General features: G+C 35.7%; 1 protein-coding gene across 1 annotated transcript; it reads left to right on the forward strand.

The window, feature by feature from the left end:
- Positions 1 to 5,519: 5,519 nt before the first annotated feature.
- On the forward strand, positions 5,520 to 9,331 carry LOC137835723 (auxin response factor 18). The gene is made up of 4 exons (XM_068644353.1): positions 5,520 to 7,409; positions 7,967 to 8,844; positions 8,921 to 8,986; positions 9,071 to 9,331. The coding sequence occupies exons 1-4, from the start codon at positions 6,342 to 6,344 to the stop codon at positions 9,153 to 9,155; spliced, it is 2,097 nt and encodes a 698-aa protein (XP_068500454.1). The 5' UTR covers positions 5,520 to 6,341; the 3' UTR covers positions 9,156 to 9,331.
- Positions 9,332 to 12,221: the final 2,890 nt, after the last annotated feature.

The following is a 12,221-nucleotide window of genomic DNA, read 5'->3' on the forward strand; positions in this document are numbered from 1 at the left end:
CATGACAACAAAATGACAACACTTGTTGTTTTGTTCAGCAATGTTGCCTCATCTCAGCTACAGGACAACAAGCCAATCCTTCATGTTCCCTGGTTGCATTTATCTTCAAAGATCGTCTTCTACTCCTTTGACATGTAACTTGTACTCCCATACCTTTGCATCCAAGATTAAGATCCTCAAAGCACAACTGACAAACCTAATGATGTTTTTGGTGCTTAACCAACTAGTGCGCATAGAGGAGAGAATACCACCAAGCAACGATTGGCACGATAAAACACCGCCTAACTAACCACTCCCCTAATCAAAAGCCACATATTCAACCCATCTAGCTAAGAGACAACAAACAATTCAAGGGATATACAATCCAATTGAAAAAGGAGAAACAAAAATTGTTCATTTTTCTCTTCATCCATGATCATGCTTTTAACATTGCTAAACTAAAGATTTTTTCTGCATCCACCCTACCCCTTTTAAATATTACCTCATTCTTTTGGTTCTAAATACTCCATAAAACAACTACTCAGACCCCTTTACACACTCTATTTCTTTTTTGGTTAAACTGCATCAAGTAAAATTGTACTAATTACGTGGTGTTTCAAATCATTATGAAAAGCTACCTATATCCTCACCCATCCGGAAACCATCGACCAAACCTGGAACACTATCTTACACTCCATAAAGAGGTGATGAGTTGTTTCCTTAGCTTAATTGTAAAGAGGACACGTCAAGGAGGGGATGATGACACCTCTTCTAGAGAGACTCACTCTCGTCCATACCTTACCTCTATGAATTCTCCAAGCTAAAGAGAGGGGCATTAGGAAGCACTTTGATATTCCTTAAGGTTTTCATCGCAAGACAAGGTGTTGAGGGGGTAATTGATTGTAAAACATCGTATGTCGACTTTACATAGCTAACCAAACAACCTTATCTTGTACTCATATAAGTTGTATTAGATTTTGAAAGGAGGGAAGACTAATTAAAAAAATTATGAGAAAGTGATAAAGTATGATTGAATGAAAAGGGAATAAGAAATAGAATGGTATAGAAAAATGAAGATGTTGATATGAAGAAGGAGAATGATGAATTCAACAAACTTTTTTTATGATAGATTATAAATGATCTAATACTATATTAAGAAGTGAATTTTAAATCTAACTTAATCTTATAAAATTGACTTATAAAATAAAGTATGAACCCACTTATATATTATAAAATGTCCTTAATTTTAATCGATGTGAGATTTTCAACAACTGCATCTGGATTTGTGACGGTGTTGTATTGGTAGATGCTCCAATTTAAATAGTTAATGGTCATGAATACGTAGTCTTAATTAAGGAGTGAGTAAGTTGGTGTGTACGTGTTTTTGGTCATTATCCCATTTCATCCCCACTCCCTAATACCTAATTACCAACCAAGTACCAATCTAACTCTAAAGTTTAATAGACTTAATAATATGTTGTGCCCTAACAACCCAGATTTAACTACAGTTTTTCCAACTGAAATCAAAGCACATCACATGCATTAATAAATCCCATGTATGCCATCGATTTACTCCATACTTTGTACCACAACACTTTCTTTTTAGACACCAACATTCCACCAATTACTTTTCAATGTTCGTGCCATCTTTCTCCTCATACGGGAATAATCAAGAAGCAAGGCATGTCAACATTAAATTTTGGTTATTTGGTGTCTCACTTTTTTCTGCTGCTAATTCCATTCAATTCAAACCAATGAATAGTGTCTAGGTTGTAATGAACTACTATAGTATACATAATTTAGTTGCTCCATTCCATAGGGGCTCATAACATTAATTCTGTATTCATGGTGTCGTTTTCTTGTTTGGTTGAGAACAATTAATAAAATTAAAGTGACCAAGACTAGTACTACTCCTACACTACATCATTCATTCATTCATTCTTCTCTTTCCCAATGCCAAAGACGTAATAACAAAAGTTTCAAAACTAAAAAAACAATGGTTGAGTGGGATGTGGTAGCTACTATTTGAGTGACATGAAAAATAAAGCATGGTTTTGGAGATAGGTTGATGAAATTAAAATGAGGTTAAAGCAAGTGGGAAGTTCCTCCTGATCCGACATTCTAACTCTCTTGAGAACGAAAGGAAAGTGTGTGTGTGTGCATGTGTGGAAGACAGTGAGTGTGTGTCTCTCTCTCGCACGAGACAAAAAGACACGTGCCAACTGGTGGGGCAAAGGGCAGTGTCAGTGAGACTACCACAGACATTGATTAAATTTAACGCTAAGCCACAGTTTGGTGCAGGAATAAGAATAGAGTAGTGGCATTTTTGGGCAAAGAAAGGTGTTGCAATCAATCATGCATATGTAATATTGCTTCTTCTTCCTTCCTTCCTTCTGTTCATACTCCCAAACAACAACTTTTTTTTATCTCAGTAGAAATCTTTAATCTTTTTGAATTCTTCTGTCTAGTTTTGAAAACAATTAACAAATTTATTATTCTGATGTAATTTTGCATACTGTTCATGTTGAAAAATATAAAGGGTAAACGGAGAGCCCGTTATGTTTAAAGTTTGGTTGTCTTGACTTGAGAAAGTGAGAGAGTTGTATTATTATCTTGTTGTGGAATGCGATGATGAATTTGGTTGAAGTGTGAAAAAATGGATCTTTCTTTCTCTCTCTTTCTCTCTTCCCCGTGACACAGAGAACACAACGACAGAGATTCCTGAGAGAGACTGCATCCACATCACCATTCATCACCATGCTCTTGGGTCCCACTCCCTACGTTACGTCCCTTCATCAATGTCGCTGCCAACGAGGAACAGCTATAACCCATCTATGATTCTCACACGTGTCCACCTATTTCCTTCTCCTGTGTCTTCTTGTCTCTTTACTGTTACTTACAATGCTCCAATATAATAGTTTAAGTTTTTCACTGATCATTATTTGTAGAGGTAATTTAGAGAATTGGAATAGTTATTTAGGAGTGAAAGTAGTAACAGTGTAATGGGTTTGTGGTATATTTGAAGTTGTGTGAGTGGGAAAGAAAAGAGTTGGTGTTGAAGGAGTGGTCCATGGTAAATAATGGGGAGTTGACAATGGAGAGAAACGTGGAGATAGATGGGTATTGGCAATAGATAAATGGATGCACTCAAACCCTTTTATCTTCAATTATCGTTGTCAGACTCAGAACACATCAGAGTAGAGGACAGCGACTCCCTTTTTTGGCTCTGCCTTGCTTTACTTTCTTTTATTTTTTTCATCGTGTCATATTCTTTTCGACACTCACAAACAATACTGTGCCCAAATTTATGCTCATTTGTCAATTTCTTGGGACCCTATATGTGCTTCTGCCCCACCTACTGGCTCCACTCTCTCTTGTTTGGATATGCACACACATTCACTATTCACCATTCACCATTCACTGTTTCTGTTACCAACACTGCATTCTTTTACCTGCTCAGTTTAGATCGATGCATGTGAAGTTTGAGTTTTGGTGGAGCATCTCACTTACCCATAACCTAACCTAACACCCCTTTTAATAAAAAGTCACAAGGTAAATAAAAAGGGTTTATTGGATTAGGAAGAGGAGAGATGTTTAAGAAGGGCACTGAGAAAGGTGTTCTTGGATAGATAGTGTAATAGATGTAGATTATAATGGAGTGAGTGTGGGACGGCAAAAATGGGACAATTGTTCAAGTTATGGCCTTTGAGCAGAAGATAAGAAGGAGATATTGATTGAGGGACCAGGGGGGCTAACTATAAAATTGAATTCTTAAAATTATTATCCCAACATTTCTCTATGCATTGATTGTTTCTTCCATGCGTCTATCATTTCATCTTCTTGTCTTAATTGTCTCGACGTTGTGTGTTGGTATCAATGTTGATTCTTAACCAACCAATCCTATTCTTTTCCGAACCACATCTTTTTGGCTGATTTATCAACCTTTTTTATTTACCTTTTTTTCCTCATAATTATCCCCATCCTGTTGTTATTGTTCTTGCTCATTACATAACTACAAAAGAGTATATTAAACTTGTTTAAATCACATTTAAAAACTGACCCTGATTGAGCAGAATAGATTAATGGATTGTTGATGTTACATCGAGTCTGGTACTGGCGACGTTGTCGGTTCACCTAAATCACTTGTTTGTAGTAAGGCCAAGTTAGTCTGATTAATTCCTAAGCTTTTGCCTCAGCAGCATGCAAATTTATTCCTTTTAACTCTTACAGGATACTCTACCTTATTTGACTATCACTATATGCATATGCCCTGACAATGCTTCCTGAAATCGGCTATGTATCGTACATGCTGGTGGTTTTCGCTTGTGGTTGTACCTATTGCTTTTGTCGCCATCTGCCTAGTTATAACTCATTTTTCTCTTTCACACCTTTTCTTTTTCCTTTCATTTTTTCCCTTCACTTCAACCTTTATTGATTTGCTATCTCATCACAATCAAATATTAATGTGAATATTGATGTGTATGTATAATTAATGTACGTATAAGGGACATTTTCTTGCAGTTCAGTATGTATTTTGTATGTGCGTATACCCATAAGGCAGAATTTAATTTGTAGGGCTGTAAGTTATAGGTAGCATTATTAAGATTTGTTTGTTAATTGATTTCTGCATAAAGTCAACAGGGCATAAACAAATGGGGTGTCCTGCAGTCGGCAAGAAAAGAACAAGACCAACTTTCCGTGTCCTCCTTCTTTGTCATAACTCATAGCCAAACGAGGTTTTCGAGAGCCATATATATGTTGGCATGAGAGTGGCGTTTTATTAGCACAATCACTCCTCAGTGGACACAACCTACCCTTCACCATGTGGGCATCTCCATCTTCCTTCCTGTGATCCATGTCCTTTTCAATGCAACTTACATTCTCTCCCTATTCACCATTTCATTAAACATCTCACAGAACGACTTCACCAATATCTTTGTTTGTTGACAATTTCATATTTGTTAATCTAATTAATTCAGAGGTGAAAAAACATGATTAATAAAAGCACCGGAGCATGGAAAAGTTCACAAAAGAAGGGTCGAGTGCAGTGCATGCTTTTAGTAGTAAAAAGAATACGGCACTTAGTGACTGTTACAATTACAACAGACAGGTGAAACAAGCAGCAACCCCATGCGCATTAGGAAGAGGCCCACATATCTCACTTTCTAGTTTCTTCTTTCATTAAGATTTTACCTTTTTTATTGTTTATGTGTGCAGTGCAAAGTGTAGATTAGACACAGAGATCAAACAAATATAATTAATAGACACTTTACTTATTTGACATGAAGCAAAAAAAAGAAATGTAAGCATGGTAAGATACATAGCATGATAAAATAAATAAATAAAATACTAAATGTTAAGAAAGGTGTTTAGAGATAAAAAAAAGTATCTGTGTTCCCATTAACCTGATCCGACAAAAAAATCGCGGGTCTCACTTCCGTGGCAACGTTGCTCACGAGCCTTATGAGGCGTGGCATGTACGCGTGAACAGCATTGGCTGAGTCTTTGAGTTCACTTTTTCTGTTTTTGTTACTTTGCAAGGTGTTGATATTATCTAGTTAGAGGCAGAGGCAGAGGCAGAGAGATGCAGATGCAGAGAGAGTAAAGAAGAGAGAAGTTAAGATAGCATTTACTTTGTGTATTGGTATTATTATTATTAGTATAGAGAAAGTAAATTAGCTTGTCAGGTAATGACTTATTGCAGAGTGCAGAGAGAGGGATAGTGAGAAGTAGGGATGTTGAGTTGAGTTGGCAGTTAACAGTGGCATAATAATATAATGAATGAATGAGTGATTACTTACCACTGTCACAGCTCCAGGTAATTTGAACTTCACCACATATCCTTTTCCTTTAACTCATCATTCTGACACCATACCCTCACATATAATAGTGACAATAATACTAATAATATTAATGCTGTGCTGCTGCTAATTACCTCTATCAACTCTCTTTATTGCATCATGTCATATCATCATTAAACTATTCCATCCCTCTTCTTCAAATTCAATAATACTTTTTTTATTTTATCATTTATTATAATAATCAGATAAATATTTCCTCAGGAATAGGCATAGGCTTCATTGCTTCTATTCAATTCTTCAGTTTATAGGCTCGGGAGAGAGTGTGTGTGTCCCTTTATTTTCCTTCTTTCTTTGAGATCTGAGCCAACCCAGAACATAATAAGAAGGAGAAAGAAATTCAGTGAGGAAAAGAAAAAGTCTTGTATGTGGATATGTGAGGGAAAAAGTTAAACTTTCTGATTTTGCATTCACTGACAGAAAGAGAGAGAGAGAGAAACATAAAACATCAGCAGCACCTACACAGACTGTTTAATTCAATCAGTTTTGGTGTGTGCCGGCGCAATGAAGGAAACCGAGAAGAGTTTGGATCCGCAGCTGTGGCACGCATGCGCCGGCGGCATGGTTCAGATGCCGCCGGTGAACTCCAAGGTCTTTTACTTTCCTCAGGGACACGCAGAACATGCGCAGTCCAACCTTGATTTCGGAGCCTCCAGGATTCCGATTCCGCCGCTCGTTCTATGCCGCGTGGCGGCTGTCAAATTCCTCGCCGACCCCGAAACCGACGAGGTCTTCGCCAGGTTGAGGCTGGTTCCTCTCAGAAACACCGAGCTTGACCACGAAGACGGCGACAACGTTGACGGTAACGGCGCGGAGGGTTCTGAAAAGCCGGCGTCTTTCGCGAAGACATTAACTCAATCGGACGCCAACAATGGTGGGGGATTCTCTGTGCCGAGATACTGCGCGGAGACGATTTTCCCGCGGCTGGATTACTCGGCGGAGCCGCCGGTGCAGACGGTGATCGCGAAGGACGTGCACGGCGAGGTGTGGAAGTTTCGACACATTTACCGAGGGACGCCGCGTCGGCACTTACTTACCACCGGGTGGAGCAGTTTCGTGAACCAGAAGAAACTGGTTGCTGGGGATTCCATAGTGTTTCTGCGGGCTGAAAATGGGGATCTCTGCGTGGGGATTCGTAGGGCGAAGAGAGGGGGTGTTGGTGGGCCCGAGGCGCCGTGTGGGTGGAGTTCTGGTGGTGGTGGTGGCGGTGGGCTTGGGATTGGGCCTTATGGAGCCTTTTCGGCTTTCTTGAGGGAGGAGAGCAAGGTGGTGAGGAATGGGTGTGGGAGGCCGAAAGTGAGTGGTGAGTCTGTGAGGGAGGCTATTGCTTTGGCTGCTAACAACCAACCCTTTGAGATTGTTTATTACCCTCGAGCCAACACTCCTGAGTTTTGTATTAGGACTTCTGCTGTGAGAGGTGCTATGAGGATTCAGTGGTGCTCTGGGATGAGGTTTAAGATGCCCTTTGAGACTGAGGACTCTTCCAGGATAAGCTGGTTCATGGGCACCATAGCTTCTGTTCAGGTTCTTGATCCTATCCGCTGGCCTAATTCACCTTGGAGGCTTCTTCAGGTACACCTTTCTTTTCTTCATATTCACACATCAGGGGCTTCATACCTTATGGGACTTGTTTTGTTCATTCATTCTTCATTCTGATAACATTTTCAAAACAAGATTCTTGTATTAAATTTATCTGTAGCAAGGTTTTCTAATCCGGGAACCTTTTTTTTTTTTCCTTTTGCGATTGGGTGAGGCTAGTTGTAATAAAATTATTCACCTGCACCCGTCAATTCTCGAGTTTTATGGTTACCTTGGCAATTTGTATGCATATACTTCTATTCTGAAGTTTGAAATGCCAATCTTTTGGGGGTTTAAACTTAAACGCAGTTCAATAATTGCTTTTGATACTGTTTTCAATCAGAAAAGCTCAGTTTATTTGGGTAACGAAGCTTTGCTTTAAGGGTTAAAAATAGAGTACTGAGGTAATAGAACAGCACCAGAAATACCTCTAGAACTGTTTTAAAGTTTTGTCTTCTTTTTTTTTTATTGGGGAGATGTTCTTGATTGTATTGAAACAATAGTTCAGACGGGTTTAGTGTTGTGGACTTATCTTGGTGATATTGGTACAGGTTACGTGGGATGAGCCAGATTTGCTACATAATGTGAAGCGCGTAAGTCCATGGTTGGTTGAGTTGGTATCTAACGTGCCAGTCATCCATCTGGCACCATTCTCTCCACCAAGGAAGAAGCTTAGGTTTCCACAACACCCAGAGTTTCCCCTTGATGTTCAATTTCCGATACCAACATTTTCAGGCAACCCTTTTGGGTCTAGCACCAGCAGCCCCTTGTGTTGTCTATCTGATAATGCTCCTGCAGGCATACAGGGAGCCAGGCATGCTCAAATTGGAATAACTTTGTCAGATCTCCACCTTAACAATAATAAGCTGCAGTTGGGGTTGCTTCCAACTAACGTTCGCCAGCTTGATTTGCACACTGGGATTTCTAATGTCAACATCACCAACCATGGTAAGAGTAAAGAAAGTCTATCATGCTTGCTGACCATGGGAAGTTCACGCAAGAGTTTGGAGAAATCTGATCGAGTGAAGAGACACCAATTTTTGCTTTTCGGTCAACCGATACTCACCGAGCAACAAATTTCTAGATCTTCTGGTGATGTGTTTTCTCAAAATTGCACCGCAACAGATGATGAGAACAAGGAGAAAAAGGAGAAGGGTTTTAGTGACTCCCAGTCTTCAGTTTCCCCCGGAAAGTCATCTTCCACCACCGAGTTCTCTTGGCAACTGGGTTCGGATACCAGTCATTGCAAGGTTTTCATGGAGTCCGAAGATGTGGGACGGACCCTTGACTTGTCCTGTCTTGGTTCTTATGACGAGCTGTACATGAGACTGGCCAGCATGTTTGGAATAGAACGGTCTGAGATGTTGAGTCATGTTCTCTACCGCGATGCCACCGGTGCTCTCAAACAAACTGGAGAAGAACCATTCAGGTATCAGTCCATTTCTTGTTCATCTGTAATTTCTTATAGTCTTTTTGTCTTTTATTGAGGGTCTGGTTTTCTGCAGTGAGTTCATGAAGACCGCTAAAAGATTGACAATTCTGAGTGATTCAAGCAGCAAAGACAGTAGAAGGTGGGAGAAAATATAGTTCTTGTATGATGTGAAATATTAAGTGTTAGTTCCTCTTTGTGACTTGAAAGTGTGGTTTACATGCAGGATTTGGATGACAGGAACTCGAAATGCTGAACATGGATTGGATGCTACTTCAAATAAGACAGGTCCTATGAGTATATTTGCTTGAAAAGCTGTTGCGTGGCATCTAAGACATGTTTTTTAGATATCAACACAACATACAATCCTATTGCCGTCTCTGTCTTTGTTTCCTCAGAGTGTAGAGAACAATTATTTTTCTTGTATGATGGACAATTGTTATTCTAATATTAATTAATTAACGTAGATTTTGTTACCATGCTATCATTTGAATGCGTCATTAGCTACTGTACTTACGAGAGTGTTGGGTTATGGCAGAACTAATTTCAGTCATAAATTTTGTTCTAAAATACATCACTCTGCGTGAGATTGATTCAAATAATCACTAAATGAATTTTAAAACATTTCTTTTACTGTGAACCTTTGTGGGGTCTTATGTATGTTATATCTGCATCTGATGATCCATGTTCATTGAATTAGTAACATTAATTATGTGTTTAAATATACTAATCGGTGTAAGAGATAAACATAAGTGTACAAATTAAGAGAAATATATTTCTGTGTGGAAGGGGTGGTCATGACTATAAATAATAGCAGAAAATTAATAATGTTTAAGAAGAATATTCCTTATAGCATAGAGCTTTTCTTTCTCAAAATGTTCAAAGAAAATTAAAATGAATGGACAAAAAATCTCTTTTTGGGATAGACAACGCAAAAGACAAATCAAACCCAATCATAAAATAAATTATATATCTAATTTTAAAAAATCGACCTAATTAACTTTTCCAATTAACTGCCATATAATTTCCCCGTTTTCTTTGAATGAGAGGTTGTGAAAATAACAGCTTAAACGTGTCATCCATTCTTTCACAAGGTTTAAGGATTCTGGTTTTTTATATTGACTTTAAGTTTAGGTTTTGACTTTCATACCTTTGTTTGGAATGGTGATGGAAAAAGGAAAAAGATAATGAAAAGGAAGTTATTTAAATTAGATGAAATAAATGTTTTAAAATAAATTTATTTATTATTTTAATCTTATTTCTGATTGTTTATTATTACTATACTAAAATTAAAGTAAATATTAATAAAATATATATAACATAATTAATAAAGTACATATTAATGACGTAATTAATTATGTAATGTAAATATTAACTATCTAATTATCAGGTTAATTATATAACATTTTCACTTTCTATATATTTTATTATATGCGAAGAGAATGAAATGTTTTTTTTAAATCGTATTTTCTACCATTTTCGTGATAAACAACTCATAGAAGGTGCAATTTTATTCACCTTTCCAGCAGTGGATTAGTCTCTTGGCTTTGTTGCTGTATTGAGTTCAATTTTGGAATAATTAGTACATGGAAATTTAATATAAAATGTTTATACCGTCTCATTTCATACAAAAATTGTAATATAATAAAGATTACTTTTATAACAATTGTTTTAAAAATTATTCTATTAAATTGGTGGTTATCTAGACTTTAGGAAGATAAAGAAAGAAAAATGTCAGTCGACAAACCATTGATAAAAAAAAAACCTATTAATTTGTATAGTAGGTCTTTTTATTAGTATATTAAAATAATTTTATATCATTTAATAATTAAGGTTAAAGATTTATAGATTTAAATCCACTTTTGGTTGCATATATTTATAAATCTACAATTTCGATCCTTATAAAATTTTAATTTCAGATTTGGTTATCAATTTTCAAATTTAAGCAATTTTGATTATAACGTTAATATGTCATCTAATTGCTTATTGGTTTTTAAGGGGTTGAGACAGTAATTACAATCAGTTGAACAAGTAATTTATCTGATCCTGTTAAGTTTTTTCTTTCCTTTGGTCACATTTTTCCTTCCTTTCCTCTACTTCTTTTAAGGTTCGGGTTTCGATTCTCGATAAGGAGTGCATATGTAAAAGGTTATCCGACGTTTAAATGAGTATATTCGAGTGTTATTAATGTTCTAATAATTACGTATCTTTCCATTGTCTATTTTGTCTATTCACTATCATTAAATAGCAACTAAATGTAAAAACAAAAAATAATTAGTTACATTATTGTTTAAATTAGATGTTATCTCATAGATTACAAAATTATTGGTATCTAAAGTTGTTTCTATTATTAATAAAAAAATATAAAATAGTTTCTAAATTGGTATTTAAATTAGCTACTAATATTTTAGATTCTATATTAGTCGCTGAAAGAATAATATAGACTAATTTAGAATATAAAGTAGTTAGTATTTAAAGCATTGGTAACTAATGGTTAGATACCAATTAGAAACTATTTTATAAATATTTTTTTATTAATAATAGAAACAACTTTATAAATTTTTATTAATAATAAAAACTACTTTAGATCCAATACTTTTTTCGTTTATAAAATAATTTCTAATTTAGTTTATATAGTAACTAATTGTTTTTATTTCTAAAATTACTTTATATTTAATGATTTTCTTACAATGGTTCATACACTTGTGATGATTCTCTTACATATGAGCCATAATTAGCATGCATAATTATAATTAAAAGTATATTACCTAATTTAACATGTGTTAATTATTCTTTTTATCTTGATGTATTTTGTACAAGTCGATCGATCGGTATTCGACAGTGGAGGTTCTAAGATTGTCCTCCCCAATCGATACATTTACAAAAATCACTACATGTTTATAAGAGATATAATATCAATGACTATTTTTGTACAAAATAATATTTCACAATTAACTTTAGTTAATATTATTATTTGTAACAAATTGAATACGATGTATCGAAATTCTTTAATTTTGAAAAATAAGAAGAACAAATTTATCATTTGAATTTTACATTAATCAAACTTTCACATTCATGAAATTATAATAACCAACATAATTTATAAATATTTGTTTCTTTAAAGTATCCAAAGAAAATTAAGGGTAAAAATATATATTAATTAAGGTGAAGCATGCCTGAAATGAGTTTATGAAATTGTGTGAAGAAAGTTGAAATCATAAGAAATAGTATATGAAGGTCCATCCATGGAAGTTTAGAGAATGAGATTGATGAATGATAAATAAAGGGAGATAGTAAAAAGGTAAAAGGAATAGTTTGTCTATTTGTGAATTAGAATGACATTAATGGTATTTGAAACATAGCACAAGCCGCAAGCT

Source organism: Phaseolus vulgaris, chromosome 5 (assembly GCF_051622355.1).
Source record: "Phaseolus vulgaris cultivar YP4 chromosome 5, ASM5162235v1, whole genome shotgun sequence".
NCBI classification, from domain to species: Eukaryota; Viridiplantae; Streptophyta; class Magnoliopsida; order Fabales; family Fabaceae; genus Phaseolus; species Phaseolus vulgaris.